The sequence below is a fragment of the Engraulis encrasicolus genome, chromosome 10 (genome assembly GCF_034702125.1).
Source record: "Engraulis encrasicolus isolate BLACKSEA-1 chromosome 10, IST_EnEncr_1.0, whole genome shotgun sequence".
NCBI classification, from domain to species: domain Eukaryota; kingdom Metazoa; phylum Chordata; class Actinopteri; order Clupeiformes; family Engraulidae; genus Engraulis; species Engraulis encrasicolus.
The window spans coordinates 51,591,895-51,610,032 of record NC_085866.1 but is presented as its reverse complement, the minus strand read 5'-3'; the positions used below and the strand labels follow the sequence as shown (position 1 = coordinate 51,610,032).

At 42.0% G+C, this 18,138-nt stretch overlaps 1 protein-coding gene across 1 annotated transcript in view; it reads right to left on the bottom strand.

The window, feature by feature from the left end:
- LOC134457323 (uncharacterized) overlaps window positions 1–18,138 on the bottom strand; it is a 52,409-nt gene that overhangs the window by 7,226 nt on the left and 27,045 nt on the right. Inside the window, exons 11-13 of the mRNA XM_063209285.1 lie at window positions 16,798–16,884; window positions 6,298–6,450; window positions 95–224 (exon numbers count right to left, since the gene is read on the bottom strand). Coding sequence (XP_063065355.1) covers window positions 95–224; window positions 6,298–6,450; window positions 16,798–16,884 — 370 coding nt within the window. The remainder of the gene's footprint in view (window positions 1–94; window positions 225–6,297; window positions 6,451–16,797; window positions 16,885–18,138) is intronic.

Here is an 18,138-nt window from a genome sequence, read left to right as displayed (position 1 = left end):
TGGAGAAGGGGAGAGAGAGAGGAGGCTATTGAATCAAATCACCAAACTGAAACCCTCCAATTTTTCACTTTTGATGAAATTTTGATTAGCGTACCCCCAGGGACCGTGTCAAATTCCGCCAGCTCGGAGGGGAAGGTGGCCAGGCCGGGCTCGTGCAACACGATCTGCTCCACAAGGGCATGCAGCAAGGTGACGTGCCTCTCTGCCCCGCGCAATTGAGACAGCTGCATACAGCAGGACAAAAGGCAAGAGTGAGAGTGAGTGGGTTTATATGTTTAAAGGCAGAGTACAAGTACAAGTATTCATTATGACAGGGAGAAATTACGCAACACACAACTGAGACAGCTGCAGTAGCATGACAAAGGCAACAGTGTGTGAGAAAAAACATACTTATCCATACAAGTTTTATGACATTTTATATAAGAACTGAACCAATTTTATACTGTAGTATGAGCCATATACTGTTAGTAAGCATAAGGGTATGCAGAAAGGTGAGTTTAAAGGTAGACCATGCATTTTTTTCAGTAGTTTACTTCCACAGTTTATGCTGCCCATTCACAAATGTCATCCTTTTCGTGAGAATTTTCCACCACCGTCAATTTCTAGGTATTCATTTTGAATGGAAAAATTAGACTTTTCATACACCCCATGCAACTGAGACAGCTGCTGTAGCAGAACAAAGGTGTTAACGAGTGTGAGTGTATGCCAGTAAAATACCAGTACTAACAAACTCTTAATGAGTTCAAATTAACTCGTTTTCAGATAACATTTGGTCCCACTCAAAATATAGCGTTAATCATACTCTTTGGTCAAGTGTAACTTTTGAGCTAAAATCACACTGACAACCTGCAGACTTTACACTGACTTATGACTCCATTGTTAAATTAATTTGACTCTCCATTTGCTGTTATCAGAACGACAATAACCAACTCGTAATGTATTTCTAAAGACTTTGTAATGTTGAGGTACAGTAGTGTAGTAATATGGTAGCTATCTATGTCTTGTCAATGACTATTACATGCACATTATGAGGCTGCAAATGTATATAAGAAAAAGAGAACAGTTGACAGGGGTGCAGAGGACAATATCATGCTAAGTTATTGTAAGCAGTGTTACATAACTGAAAAATATAGCCCGACATTAAAATCAGAATCAGCTTCATCAGGGGGGTGGGCACTTGGTAGAAAATGGAAAGCACTAGTCTGTTTTACTTTATAATATTAAGGGGGTGCTGGCAGGCTTATGATGATTACGGGAGGGCGTTTCTTCAAAAAAGGTTGAGAACCACTGATATACAGTATTGAAGTGCACCTAGCAATATTTTAAAATCAGCTTCATTGGCCAGGCACACTTACAGGTACAGGTACATCTACAATGAACTTGACTCTCACAGATGCTAGTTCTCCACACACATTCAACATTATATACGTACTGTATGTATAGCTGTACTGTATGAATAATGATATACGGCAGTACACCAATATGATTTATGCTAATATCTTCTCTGCAGTCACACTACACTATGTGAAGGCAGCGATAAGCAGCATAAGCAGTGCCGCATCTGTGGATCACTTCATGATGAAGTCGGTGGATTGATCATTATTCAAAGCGCCGCACAGTAAAACAAAGATTTAAAGCACTGGTTGGTTCACACACACTCCCATACATGAGCACACCCAATCAGAATGATAATAGGAAGCCAAGGTAACAAATGTGTGCCGGCGTGTGTGTGTGTGTAGGTGTATGTGCGTGTGCACTGCATATACTGTATGAGTGTCAGTGTCTGGGTGTGTGTCTGTGTCTGCGTGTGTCTGGGTGTGTGTGTGTGTGTGTGTGTGTGTGTGTGTGTGTGTGTGTGTGTGTGTGTGTGTGTGTGTGTGTGTGTGTGTGTGTGTGTGTGTGTGTGTAAGTGTGTGCGCGCGCGTCTGTGTGTAAGTGTGTATGTGTGTGTGTGTGTCCGTGTGTGTGATGCCAACACACATTTCTATGAGCCCCAAGGAATGCCAATATCTCGCCCAAGGCCACAGGCTGAGGGGAATCTGAGAATTCATTGCACGTTCTTGTAAAGACCAGACTAAAAATGGAGGTACAACACGGCCTTGCACCCATGCTCTCCTCCTAATCGAGGACGAGAGGCACACACAAACACACAATCTCTCTCTATTTCTCTCTCACACACACACACACACGTCACAGACACACAGACACAGACACACACACAGGGCTCTCTATGACATCCCTCCTATTCCACACACACACACACACACACACACACACACACACACACACACACACACACACACACACACACACACACACACACACACACACACACACACACACACACACACACACACCAACCGAGGGCTCTCCACTCCATGACATCTCTCCAATTCGCCAGTGGCCGGCTCTCATTAGTGAGAGAGGATAGATATGAACCATTAAGAGAAAACGCAAACAAGGCAGCCTGAGCCTACACTACAGTACAATACGGCTCTCCACAGAAGCACAGTGCTCAGACTCATCAGACACTAGTTAGGGAGAAAAATGGGGACAGGAGGAGGAGAAGGAGGAGGAGGAGGCGGAGGAGGAAGAAGAGGAAGAGGAAGAAGAGGAGGAGGAAAAGGAGGGGGAGGAAGAGGAGGAGGAGGCGGAGGAGGAAGAAGTGGAAGAGGAAGAAGAGGAGGAGGATAAGGAGGGGGAGGAGGAGAAGGAGGCGGAGGAGGAGAAGGAAGAGGAGGAGAAGGAAGAGGAGGAGGAGGAAGAAGGGGAAGAGGCAGAGGAGGAGAGGGAGAAGTAGAATGAGGAGGAGGAAGAAGAGGCAGAGGAGGAGAGGGAGGAGAAGGACAAGGAGAAGGAGGAGGAGGAGGAGGCAGAGGAGGAAGAGGCAGAGGAGGAGAGGGAGGAGGAGGAAGAAGAGGAAGAGGCAGAGGAGGAGAGGGAGGAGAAGGAGGTGGAGGAAGGGGCAGAGGAGTAGAGGGAGGAGAAGGAGGAGGAGGAGGCATGCAAAAATCCACACACTGCAAAGTCATGTCAACAAACACACGCTGCATCTTTTGTGTCTATCAATCTGAATTTCTTGCTCCTTTACGCGATGGTTCTTTTTCATCAGTAGAAATATGTGCTTACTGACCATGAGGCTGTCATGTGGGCTGCGTGCCTCTATCCAATTGTGTCTGCATCACAGGTTTTTGAAAAGATAAATCACAAACTTGAACCTCACCAATCTGCATGACGCCTTAGTCAAACAAAGCTGATGGGGTACACTGTATTCAACATGATGTGTCAGTTAAAGGTGCACTGTGTAAGATGTTTAGTTGTTTATTTCCAGAATCCATGCTACCCATGCACTAATGTTACATTTTTCATGAATACTTACCACCACCACCAAATTCAAAATATTCATTATGACTGGAAAAATTACACTTTTCATGCATGAAAAGGGGGATCTTCTCCATGGTACGCCATTTTGACTTTCCAGAAATAGCCATTTTTAGCTGCAAAAATGACTATTCTTGGGCCATACCAGAAAATATTAGTTTATTACTTAGTAAATGAAAAGATCAAATTTGGCAATAGGCAACCCAGTTTCAATGAGCAGCATAGTTGCAGTAACTTTTTTGACCATTTCCTGCACAATGTACCTTTAAAATGTGTGTCCATTGAGGCTTTTTGGCCACTTATTTTGCTTATTTTGCTAATATATTGGATACATTTTTATCTAACCCTTTATATATTTTTTATTTGCATTTTTGCAAGCATTCTGTATGTGCCTTCATGGGGTTAGATGAAGATCAGGAGGTACAGCTGAGTGGGATCACATCTTGACCTTGTGCCCTGCCCTCTCTCTTGTTCAGTCATTTCACATCTACTTTGGTTGTAAGTTTTACACTGGCCTAAGGAGCTTTGTGTGGTTTCGCTTTGGCAATAAAAAAAGACATTAAATGTAATCTGTTTTACAACGTTTGCTAACCAAACAGAATAGTCAAAAGGATTTTCTTCATTAATACCAAATGCACAATTGAGATACACTGTTGCTATGTAGACCAAATTAAATGGCCTCTAGCAAGTTGAATCTCATTCATGGAGTAAATCACTCTCTTGTTTAAAAATATCTGTCAAAAATACGGAAGAGGGGAACTTGACACCAAGTTGCAACAGCTGGTGTCACACTCAATTGCCATCAGGCAACAGGTTTCATTTTTTTTATTACATTTTGTAGAATAAAGTCCTAAAAGCTGTTGGAAAGCTCCCTGGAGGAGGTGAGAAAGGAAGACCTGATGAGAAAAGGAGGATGAGAAAGGAAGACCTCAACTGCAAAGAGTTGAAAGAAGAGAGGCAGAGAGAAAGATGGAAGGCTATGTCCAGTGTAAGGTGTATGCTAAGGTCAGTGCATGCATTGTGAGGGGAGCTTTACGTCTGTATGAATCTATGTGAAATTGTTGAGGAAATGTCAGAAGAAGCAGTGAAGTCTAGGCTGAGGATATGGATGAGAGGGGTGCTTTTTTCACCATGTGGGAAAGCATGGGTGAATTCCGCAGAGTGGATAAAAAAACTGGACCCAGCAACTGTAACTTGAGCCAACTGATCCATGTTAAACCCTTGCTGAGCGGCTGTACAGTAAGCCACACAAGTGGTTGCTTAAAGAGCTCAGCTGTAGCACCATTCTGGCTGTGCAAGAAGATACACCTGGGTAAGTAGGGCATAGGCTGAGGAGTCATGGTGAACCAAACAGACTTAACGTTAGACAGCAGGTCCATGTAAACTGCTGCTCCATGTAAACACTTGATTTTAGAAACTGAATTCCACTCGGTCTAGTTCAGTCTATTTCCTAAAAGTAGCAACACATCCCCAAAAACCTGAAGTACAACTCACACCAACAGCTCAAACAAAATCAGGCCCCATCCATCATGCGCAAAAACTGAGACTACAAAGACAAAATCAGGCAAATGGCAAAAGGATGAAAGACAGAAACATCAAAACTGGGTAAACAAAAATAACCCTCTGACACACGTACTGAAGGTTGAATTATGTGAGAGATGTGTCAACAAACTCATTGAGTTATCATTTTTGCTTGCTCAAGGCCAGAAAGATGCTGAGTTGAGAGCAGGCTGCAGCTTTCTTATTCATGTCAAAAACAAAGAGACGCTGTGTCTGGAATCCAAGGTGGAATACCACAGGGGCTTTTTACAAAGAGCACTCCAGGTTTTTCACTATGCCTGCCAAAACAGACCAAGAGTGTTGACTATGTCTGCTGTCAACGACGCTGTGTTGTCACTTGTCAGTGCCACTTACAAATCAGAGGCCTATTAATCCAACATTACCTTAAAGTAAACATTCACTACACTTGCTCCCAGGGTCGAAAAACCAGAGAGGGAATATGTTCCCTCGCTGTATCTATCTGTATTGCTTACAGATTTTAAGCAATATGAATGGATTTGCATTAAAGGAACAGTCCACCCATTTTGGATTTTCACATATTTGCAGTATTTCCAAGCATTATTCATGAATGTGCGTATCATTTTCTTCTCATTGTTTTCAGTACTTAAATTTATTGGATCAGAATTATTAGCATAGCTTAGCATAATCACTAGACGTAAATGGGAACATTAGCAATTTGCACCCTGCTTGTTCCTGTTCCTGCTGTACAGTATGTGAACATAAAAGCATACTCACAAGAGGGACTCTGTCGGACACACTCATACATCAGACATTTATACACGGACACGCATTTAATGCTATTCAACTTTTTGGTCTGAAAATATTTTCAAATAGTTTCCCGGGCCCTAGGCCTTCCTGCTTCCACAGTCTATGCTGCACACAGTCAAGACATATTACAGACCGTAAAAATGTACTGCATCATAAAACAAATATGACAAAGTTTGGGGAGCACAACAGCAGAACCATTCCTTTAGCACACAACTTACGAAAGTCGTCTCTTGACTTTTACAAACTTGTTAAAAAGAGGAATCAGTATGGCCCTGTCCCAAAGTGTTTTGAGAACCTTTGTTGCTACTACATTCATTTGTTGTGAAACTATGTCTTTTCTTAATTTAAAGCATTGTAAATACACTTTTTATGATACCCGGTTTGTAGGTTCAAGTCAAGTCAAGTCAAGTAGGTTTTATTGTCAATTTCTTTACATGCACTGGTCATACAAAGAATTTGAAATTACATTTTGCACAACATGCAATTTTTTTGACTTTGTTCCACAATATTAATAGGTCGGAGGACAATCATTAACAACAAGAATGTAAACAAAGAAAAGTATTCAAGCCAAGTTAAAAAGACACTTACTTTAGTCAAGGATGAGAGGCGAAATCCTTTTGCCTTGTCTTTGCCCGCGTGTTCATTCAGGTAATTGCCCACAGCCAGCAAGTACTCCAGCACACACACAAACGACTGGGAGTTGACAAGCTTGTGGCACACCTGGATCATCTGGTCAATCAGCTGGGGAGGGAGAGAGAGAGAAAGAGAGAGAGAGAGAGAGAGAGAGAGAGAGAGAGAGAGAGAGAGAGAGAGAGAGAGAGAGAGAGAGAGAGAGAGAGAGAGAGAGAGAGAGTGAGATTCTGTACAGGATATTCTGAAGGCATTCCTTTGCTTAACCTCATAACCACTTCAGTTCAATGTAAGGATAAGATGACTCCACTCCACACATGTATCTGTGGGTAACTGTGTTCATGATTCACAAGAAAATTATGAAACCACTTACGTACAGTAAACAGTAAGTACTGCTTGAATAGATACAGCATTTTATCCATGTTGTTGTACTACTTCTAATGAGACTTCGGTACAAGTCACTATTTTGTATTTGACTGCAGAGGCAGATGTTATCAGTGGGCCATTACATTTTATTCACCTAAAGTATGTCCCAACAGACGTCACCAATTCAATGACCAGTGATGAAATTCAGAGTAAATGGTGTTAAATATTTGTTTACAGTGACACATGGGAATGGGGCCTCTAGGGGTCTGTTGAAATGAAATAAAAAAAAACCCTCATATACACCAAGTTCAATGTCCGTGAATATTGTCCAGAAAGACAGATGCTGAGGCACTCAAGGTTGCATTTTTTTTTTACCTTGAGTGCCTCAGCATCTGTCTTCCTGGACCAAGTTTGAGAGCCCCTACACTGATGAGCACCAAGAAAAAAAGGTGAAGACCCAGAAACACTCCACTTACCTGCTTGTGTTTAATGTCCGTGAATATTTGAACTTTTTTAGATACTTAAAAAATATAACCTTTTTAAGGAACTGCATTTCAACCATATCTATTGCACAACCGTAGAGCAAACCTGAAGTGCACATTCGAGGCGTTTCACTTGGTAGAGTAACCGTACGAGTGTAGAGTATTGATTTATTTATTTGCTGGAGATTTTTCCTGCAGCCATTTCTGCTGTTCCCAGTCCTTCCCAGTCCATATCAACTATGCCCAAGGCATGTGGCTCGCTGCACAGATTCATGACCAGTTTGCACAGCAGGTGCAGCATGTATGTATCTAATGTGCATGATTTAGTGTCTCTCTCTCTCAATATGGATGGATGCCCACTCTGCTCGAGGGCCTAGACCTCTAGCTGGACCGGTCCTAATGAACATCTAGCTATGCCTGTGGCTTTGAAATGGTCACAGCCAGGTGTTTGCTTTGAATCAGATTCATGATCTGAAAATGTGCAGTAATGGGGAGTTCAGTTTGATAGACCTGCTCTCAATGAATAGCAGCATAAATAAAAAATATAATAAAAGTAGGCTTAGCACCCTAAATAGCATGGTCTAGGGCCATATGAGACCTATACTGCCCTACAATCTTAGAACGCAGTAACTCTGAAAACGGCAAACTGAGAAAAAAGGCTTCAAAGTTTTCCATATGGCGCGACAACTGTGTTGTCGGTAAATTGGTGGTGACACTTCCTGGTAATGCTTGTTTAGGATAGAAATTTAATGCACACAAAAAAACCCCCCAAAAAACAACATTTATGTGTCTTTTTGCCACAAAAAACAGAGTTACTGCGTTCTTGGCTGGTATTACTGCCACAAAATGGAGTTACTGCAGGAGTTACTGCGTTCTTAGCTTGTATTACTGTCTACTCCCAAACCAGTCCCATTGGAACGTGCAGCAGTAACTCGCCGATTTACTGCGTTTTTGTTTAACCTTTTTTGGGTCATTTTTGCACTTTCAAAATGAGTTTTCTCCAAAACGGAACGGTGTTGGACCACCATTTTTGGACACAAGACAAATGAGGTAGTTTAGAACCGATTTCCGATATTAAAAAAAATTCGACCATTTTGAGTTACTGCGTTCTAGTATTGCACGGCATTATACAGCATTATACATTATACTGTATGAACCTAATGAGCCAAAACATGAGATGCTCTGGCAATGTAGGCGTATGTGCTGATCAGCTGATCACCTGACTGCTCATACTATCACGAGAGCATGTGGTATTCTCTTGCATTACATTTTTAGTCACATGCAGTAACTCTACTATGCGCCACCACTATACTGTATGTGAGTCGGTTGGGGGGTTGGTACTTGGCTCAGTTGGAAGCCGGTTGGATGTTTTGGGAGGTGTGCTGCAGATGAGGTACAGTAGGCCTGGTGGATGTTTTGGGAGGTGTGCTGCAGATGAGGTACAGTAGGCCTGGTGACTTTGCTGAAAGGCTGTGCATTTGCCACCCTCCCTCTTGGGTCATCTCTACAGAGCTGAGAAGAAATGAATGGAAGCCAGTGAACTATCCTCTCCTGCTCTGCATCTGGCTCTTCCATACTGTATCCCCCCCTGAAAGAGGAGGAAGGAAGGAGGACTTGACCACTGAGATGGAAAAACAATGCCTAAAAATGGTATTTAATCAATAGCCAGAGCCCAGAGTAAACTAATGAGTTTCTCTCTCTCTCTCTCTCCCTCTCTCTCTCTCTCTCTCTCTCTCTCTCTCTCTCTCTCTCTCTCTCTCTCTCTCTCTCTCTCTCTCTCTCTCTCTCTATACTTGTCCGTTCCTGCCCTTTAGCTGGATGACAAGTGTTAGCATTACATATTTGATTTGGGGCTTATCCTGTCAGATATTGGACACTGGATTTATGAAGCAACGATGAAGAGGCAATAAAAGGCCCTGACACATTTACAAATGCATGTCCATAAAAAGAGGTAATACATGTGCAAGTATCATACACAGTTATCAGATAATTCATGACGACTGGGTGCTGTGGTTGGCAGAGGCGATTCCTCTTTGAGTACAAGGGAGGCGCCGCCTCCTGTCCAAAATCACGGAGAATAGTATGTAAACTAATGCTTTACACAACTTAATAACATTGCTATTTCAGACCCAGCTCCATAGAAAATGCATGTGCTCAACTTAGAGATGAAACCAATCTGTTATAAGATCCCGAGGCTCGCACGAGTTTTTTTTCCGCTCATGACAACGCAAGCGAGTCGAGTCTCAATGGACTTCAATGGCATGTGGGATTGTACGATTTTTCAATGGCAAAATGCTAAACGGTCATTGGCTATTGCCGTGCAATTTTTTTGATTTTGAGACTGAGCCTCACTGGGAGTGAATGGAGAAGAGAGAGGAGGGGGGAGGGACCGGAGACTGGAGCTCCGACTTGTGATTGGGTGAACCCCGTGTCAGTAGGCTACAGTAGTTGATTTCATTTCGAAATGCGGATATGTTATTAATTTGACTGAGAAGTTTCGTCGTGGTAACCAGTGGGGAAGCTATTCATTGCGGTGTACTCCAGTTTTGTGTACATATTCTTGTAAACCTAGTGACACTAGTGTTGCGAATAAAGTCTTAATAGTGGCATGTCCTTATCCTTTTTAATCTACCAATTCAAAAGTTGAAGTTGCCTACTTTTCGTTAGGGCTAGCTTGCAAGAAAGCTAGAGCTATGCAAAATGCCAAGCATTGTGGATTAAATTCTGGCGAATTCCAGTCGTCCTTATGAGGAGAAAATGAATATCAAGGAGCAGAGCAGAGCACTGCCTAATATTGACTTGGTGAAAAAGGTAGGGAAGAACAACCGTTTCTTTTGAGCTTTCGTGGTGTCTTATCAACTGGTTAACTGCCAAGTCCCGTGAGTGGCGAGTCCTTGTTTCCTACTGTGTTGGCAATGTCTGGTAAATAATTAAAGATTTTGCGACCTCTAGTGGTAAATTAAGCCGTGCACCCAGTGATGAACAAAGACAACGAAGGCAAACTAAATCACATCATTATGTGGCGGAGGTAGGCCTAATGATAATAATAATAATAATAATAATAATAATAATAAAACATTTCCCTATGAATAGGCTACAAGGGGGATAATGATTAATGATTAACAAATTTGTTTCAACAAGAGTCCTTTAGTGTGTGAGGCCATATGTGGCTCAGGACCAATGTAAGATGTGTGTCAAAATCCCCCCCCCCACCTTTATTTTTGCGTTCTGGACATATTGTAATTGAACAGCCTCCCCTGTTTGACAGACTACCAGCCGCCACTGGTGGTTGGGTGCCTTTTGATTGTATATATGATTACCTTCGCCAGAAGGTTATGTTTTGACCGCTGTGTATTTATTACCTTCGCCAAGACAAAGTCGGCGAAGGTTATGTTTTGACCGCTGTGTATTTATTTATTTATTTGTTAATATGTTTGTTTGTTTGTATGTACTTCGTATAACTCAGACAGAACTGAGCCGATTTTTATGAAATTTGGTGGGATGATTGGTCATGACCCAAGGAACAATCGATTAGTTTTTGGGAGTGATTGGGTCAAAGGTCAAAGGTCAAGGTCAAAATGTTTGTTTGTACTTAGTATAACTCAGACAGAACTGAGCCGATTTTTATGAAATTTAGTGGGATGATTGGTCATGACCCAAGGAACAATCGATTAGTTTTTGGGAGTGATTGGGTCAAAGGTCAAAGGTCAAGGTCAAGGTCAAAAACTTAAATTGAGCCGATTTTTATGAAATTTAGTGGGATGATTGGTCATGACCCAAGGAACAATCGATTACTTTTTGGGAGTGATTGGGTCAAAGGTCAAAGGTCAAGGTCAAGGTCACGAAAAGGTCAAAAACGTAAATTGAGCCGATTTTTATGAAATTTACTGGGATGATTGGTCATGACCCAAGGAACAATCGATTACTTTTTGGGAGTGATTGGGTCAAAGGTCAAGGTCAAGGTCACGAAAAGGTCAAAAACGTAAATTCAGCCGATTTTTATGAAATTTACTGGGATGATTGGTCATGACCCAAGGAACAATAGATTACTTTTTGGGAGTGATTGGGTCAAAGGTCAAGGTCAAGGTCACGAAAAGGTCAAAAACGTTTTTCTTTGCCAAGCACTATATGCCAGAACAACGTGTGCATGCGGAATTGAATAAGAGGTCAAGACTGGGCCAAAAATGTAATATTACGATATTCCGGTCCGATTTACATGAAACTAACACCAAAATTTGGAGAATGTTATGCCCCACACTCTGAAGATGGCCAGAAAAAAATAAGTGGCGTAGGCGAAGGTTTGTGCTCTACCGAGTGCCCATTCTAGTTATTGTTGAGTTGAGAATGCTTTGGAATTTCAAAACCCCGAAAAAAGTGACTCTGCATGACGGATGAACCACAGTAAGGAAGACTGGGTAAAAATAAGTCAGTTGGATTCGTTACGTTGATAGATTCCAATGGATACAGATTTGGAGCAGAAACTAGAGAGACGGTTACTGGGACAGTTGTACATAATTAGAGGGTGTTTGCGGATAACATTATCCATGAAGACCTTGAATCTATAGATCTGGAACGAGTAGAATATATCATGGTCACATATTTGTGGAAGAAGACTGCTGACCAACAGCGTTTCAACCCATCCGGGGGCCCGAAGCAAAATTAAGATATGGGACCCTTTTGAATTAATCTTGCTGGTATTTTTGCAGGTGGGGCTAAATGCCTCTGCAGAGGGCAGATTTTGGTGGGGTACTAGGCAATTGCCTGGTATGGTTAGCTGTCAAACCAGCTCTTCTGTTGACTATGAATGACAAAAGTGTGAAGATGGGAATGAGTGTGATTCTGGTGGAGCTAAGCACTTGAATACATTATGCACATTGCATAAAAGAAAATGCATTAGAGTCTGTCACTGTTAGGTGGAAATCTCAGCCTTTCAGAGGGATTAATCTGTTGTTTTGGTTCTGAATCTACCCTAGTGTTTGCCTGGTTCACACCAGACAATATTACGAGATATAGTCTGGAGACTACCAACTAAATTTCTTGTAAGAGAGGTGTGGTCTACTATTGCCAACGGTCACTTATTAGCCATTAGGAATGCATCCTTTGGTGTATATGTAGCCCATAGCCAATCGTGTCAATTTTATTAAAAATATTTTATTTTATTCTGGTGAGTTGGTCTAGTACTTCACCACTACACTGCCGTGCAATACTAGAACGCAGTAACTCAAAATGGTCGAAAAAATGTTTATATCGGAAATCGGTTCTAAACTACCTCATTTGTCTTGTGTCCAAAAATGGTGGTCCAAATCCGTCCCGTTTTGGAGAAAACTCATTTTGAAAGTGCAAAAATGACCCAAAAAAGGTTAAACAAAAACGCAGTAATTCGGCGAGTTACTGCTGCACGTTCCAATGGGACTGGTTTGGGAGTAGACAGTAATACAAGCTAAGAACGCAGTAACTCCTGCAGTAACTCCATTTTGTGGCAGTAATACCAGCCAAGAACGCAGTAACTCTGCTTTTTGTGGCAAAAAGACACATAAATGTTGTTTTTTTGGGGGTTTTTTTTGTGTGCATTAAATTTCTATCCTAAACAAGCATTACCAGGAAGTGTCACCACCAATTTACCGACAACACAGTTGTCGCGCCATATGGAAAACTTTGAAGCCTTTTTTCTCAGTTTGCCGTTTTCAGAGTTACTGCGTTCTAAGATTGTAGGGCAGTACAGGCCATACTGAAATGGACGGAAAACCCGACCTCCAATCACAGCATGAGCGATGTTGAGTGGTAGGATTTGGCCAGTGTTCTAACAAAGTCCTACATTGTAATTTTATCCTACGGTAGGATGTTCTGTCAGACATGTCTGTCAAACGGTCCTACGTCGCCAAAGATAGACGTCAGACATGTTGGTTCAACAACTTATCCTGATTTTTCCAAAAATGTCCTTCTCGCTTCCTGCAATCGTGTCAGATCGAACAACCTCCAGACCATGAATACGAAATGAAATGGTAGTATTATGGGATGGTCAGGACCAGGCTATGGTCTTGCTTGCCAGGTTACCAAACTGGACCTTTCCCTTCCCAGGCCTACTGCGTCCAAGTGCCAGTGAGAAATGAATAATGTCTAAAAACCTCCACCCCCAAGGCCACACTTTTGTTGCAAATACTTACTCAAGCAATTACTGCATTGTTTTCCCATAGCACAATGGGTGAAGTACAAGGACTTCCTAATCCACTCCACAGTGGTGCTACTTCCTTGATAACATTCTTAAAATGAAACAGTAAGTGGTACTGAGTCATCTGGAAATATCAATCCAGCTCAGAATCAAAAAGAAAAGAGTTGATTTAAATTAAATTAAATTCAATTAAATTCCAGCGGCTGACTTAAATACCTTTATATTTAATTGATGCAGAATGACTCCGCAAGTTAGATTAGATTCAAGCTACTGTATGCACCTGGGTCAACCCACACATGTGCATTACACTCTTTATTAATTTATTATGATGCTTTAATAACTTGTTCAAAACCTGTTGAGACTTCTGCTTCCATTAAATGCTTTGTTGCATAAATGTATTAGGTGGGGATGGTCCAGGGAATTTGTTGATGTGAGACATTATACCGACTGAAAAAGTGGAGAGAATAAAGACCCTCCTAACCTCTACCACTCAAACAGTATGCAAAGCTGAGAGACTGTTCCACAAACTGTTTAGCTGTAGAATCTAATGAGCAATTACAACAGATAAGGAGGTGAGTGTTCACTGCAGCTGTGGAGAGGCAGTTCAGTACAGTCGAGAGGTTTTAAGGCTGTGATGTTGCCAAGGCTTATTGGCAAACATGCCAATTCAATGGCTCGTTTTTTGCTCGGAAATGTTGTCTGTTTGTAGATGTGACACTGTCACTGAGTACACAGTACGCTAGTGTGAATAACACAAGAGGGTAAACACATGTATCATCATACGACGAATATACTGTACAGTGTATGTTAGAGAGGCATGCTGAAATCTGTACTGAAAGCATTGGGTGAAGTGGGAAATACAATATTGCTGGGTGAAAGACCAGAAAGGTGGTGCACACACTGATCGCAGTACATGCCAGGAACATTCCTATTTTTAACAGAATGGTGGCAGCATTTGGTTTGTGCACACGAATATTCCGGTTGCTGAACGCTGTTCCATACATGTATGGAATATTCTGGAACTTGTTTTGAACTGAATACTGACAATATTCTGTTTGAAAACATCATACTCTGAGCGTGTAAGTGCACTTACTGTAAACCCCAAAATGTTCAACGAATTTAAAAGATTAGTGGGCACTGAGTTCTGTAAAAAAAATTTTACAAGTAACCATACAACTGGTCATGTTATACAATACATAAAACACACAAAACAATGTCGCCAGGACATTTTCTGCAACATTAAGTACAACAGTGGAAATCACAATACTGTGGAGAGTGCATGTGTGTGGCGACGCAGAGTTAGCAAGTAAGTGAGAATTGGATCACACTTTAGTTAGTGATTTTGTAGGTCTTTTTTTGACAACCAGAGTTGAGCATTGTTCAGGAAATTCACCAGCTTTCTCTATTTCTTAGAGCTCACAGCTGAACTGGGAGGATATGTGGGAAAAGGTAAGTTTTGAAGAGCATGGAAGGTAGATTTTTAAGAGCGTGGAAGTTCAACTTGCTCTGCTGTTCAAATGATTACTCAGTAAAGCCAGAGCATTAATGGACCATGCTATCAATTTCTCTGTGACAATTGAGATCATATGACCAGCCTGTCTGATTTGTACTATGCCCAGTCAAAGATTAAACCACAAAACAACTCCTTGGCAGCACCCTAAATTGACTTTTTTCACCACCAGACAAAATTGCTAGTAGATGTTAATCTTACTGGCCAAACAAACACTCACTAATGGGTCACAGTGGCTAGGAAGTTGGTCTTTTCTACCAGCCAAACTGAAATTTCACCAGCATTTGGTCGCTTAGCTGATGTTAATTTAGAGCCCTGCTCCTGGGCCATAAGGGATATGAATACACTCACATGCCATGTGGCACTAAATAATAGTTACCACAGCACTGCCATGGGCACACTGTACTGTATGGGGATAACCACACTCATAAAGTACTGATATACCGGTACTCCAATACTCCAACAATAATAGTAAATCTCAAGGCATACAATGCCAGATAATGTGTGATGTTTGAGTAAAGTCTGACCTGTACTGAACTGTATAACCTACCCCCTGGTCTAATGAAGATGTAATAAAGGAAAATTGAAGTATTGCATCCTGACTTTCTAAGAACATTCAGAGCTCCAGACATAGTTACTCATATGTATTAAGGCTCGTTAATATTTACCGTACACCAAAATAAATAATAACCCCACAGAGGCCGGGGAGTGCCGCTGAGTTTCAGACCCAGGCAAGCGTGGACGTCATCAAACAGTTGAATAAACATAGAGATGAGGGGGTTCTGCTCTCCGGGAGTATCACACAGATTGACACTCTCAAAATCTTAAATAAAAAGGTGAAATGACACGCTGCCTGAATTTAGATGACCAATTTCCTTTTTTTGTTTGCAGATGAGTGTGGAGGAAAAAGAAGATGGGAGTGCTCCACTTTACCTCTCCACTCCCCTTCCCTCTTTCCTCCTAACTAATACATGCCTGGATGGAAATATGTCCAGAGAGAGAGAAAGAGAGAATTAATTTAGCAATGCACAACCTCAACTCCATGTAATTTCTTTCCCCCAGGAGCCAGCAGTCAGGTAGGATTAGCTCTTTTTTTCCGTTCTTTTCTTTTGCATTAGTAAATGGCTTTTTCTTCATTTCTGTTTTTCTTCCCTTTTTATTTTCTCCTCCTTCCTTTCTCTCTCTCTCTCTCTCTCTCTCTCTCTCTCTCTCTCTCTCTCTCTCTCCTATTTTCTTTCTCCCCATCTCTATCCATCTATCTTAGTCATCTCTCTCCCTCTCTCCCTCTCTCTCTCTCTCTCTCTCTCTCTCTCTCTCTCTCTCTCTCTCAGGGTGCTGACCTCAGAGAGAGCTTTTATGCTGATTTCCACTTCAGACTTCCTGAGAGCTCGGACCTAACTTCACCTGATTGTCTTAATGAGAGAAAACTTTTCCATTCACACTTTAACATGAGTGGTCCTGCCAATCACAATCATCTGGGCGATATAATAAATACATACAATTTGCCACGGGCTTTTGTGCTCTTAAATTACTCAGCTGAGGCTAAGCACCATGATTAATGAAGTGTGTGTGTGTGTGTGTGTGTGTGTGTGTGTGTGTGTGTGTGTGTGTGTGTGTGTGTGTGTGTGTGTGTGTGTGTGTGTGTGTGTGAGAGAGAGAGAGAGAGAGAGAGAGAGAGAGAGAGTGTGTGTGTGTGTTGTGTGCGTGTGCGCGTGTGCATGCATTCCTGTGAAACATAGTGCTTGTGTGTATGTGTGTGTGTGTTGTTAGTGTATGTATGCATGCAAGTATACTGTACCTGTGTGTGTGTGTGTGTGTGTGTGTGTGTGTGTGTGTGTGTGTGTGTGTGTGTGTGTGTGTGTGTGTGTGTGTGTGTGTGTGTGTGTGTGTGTGTGTGCGTGCGTGCATGCACTTCATGTGCTTGTTCTCACCGGTTCCAGGTCCTCCATGGTGATGGGCAGCTCTCTGAGTATGAGTAAAAGGTCCAGGCGTGGACTCAAATATGAAATATGGCACATCTACAAACCGAAGACAACAACATTGCCACAGTAATTACCATCATACAGACACATACACAGGCAAAACACAGATGAATAAATCATATGCACACATTCACAAGCAGGGATTACTCTGGTTTTGAACCGAATGTTCAAAGTAGTCGAGTTCCAGATTATTCTTTTTACCATGGGTGAAACAGCGTTCTGCAAAATGGAATATTCCTGGAACACAGCCACATTCGCAATGAATAAAGAGTTTACAAGACTCGTCTCCAAAGCAAACTCTGCCACCACTCCATTTTAAATGGGAATAGTCCTCACACATACATAACTGCACTCAGTGTCACCTTGGCTTTAGGTGGTGAGATACAATGTAATGTTTCAATCTGGTAAGGGTGTGAGGTTGCAAAATCCTGTATCCATAATAATCGTCTTACCTCTCTGAAATATTCACCAGCTAAATAATTAAGTCAGCCCTTCATTTAACTCCTTTGTGTAAAGAGACATCTGAATATGAGTCATCATCACTGTGTGGCATTGTAGCTAAACAAACACAAACACAGGTGGGTGTCCGCTTGTTTATCTCTCTCTCTCTCTCTCTCTCTCTCTCTCTCTCTCTCTCTCTCTCTCTCTCTCTCTCTCTTTCTCGCACGCACGCACGCAAGCTCTCACTCAATTTTAGTCACAAAATCCTATCCTGTCCGAACACATGTAGAACATTTACACCATGGTAGAGAAAAATAAATAAGAACAATAAAGGTGCATGCATACGTAGCTCTGAGACACTACGTAAGATATGATGCATGTACATAGTGTGGTATGTGCAGGGCTGGATTAACGCACAGGCTAGACATGGCTGCAGCCCAGGGGCCCCCACCAGTCAGTGGGCCCCTGACTGGCCTGAAGTGAAAAATTCCAGAATTGTGACAAGATTCTCTATTGAAAAATTCATCTGTTCTGTTGAGTACAGTTGGTAGACATGTTATTCTTAATTCCTAACATGTAATTATGACAAAGCCTTTGGAAATTTGTTGTGTAATTTTCCCTCCCAGGGGGCCCACAGCAGCCTGTAGCCTAGGGGACCCAGGGCATCTTAATCTGGGCCTGGTTATGTGGTATCATATGCAACACTGCTGAAAACAAATCAGTAAGATGCATTTCAACGGATGGGCTCCCAGTGTCATATACACCAACAGATAGAAGCAGGGGTGGATTAATGCACGGGCCTACCATGCCTAGGCCCAGGGGGCCAGAGGCCCCAAGGGGCCAGACCAA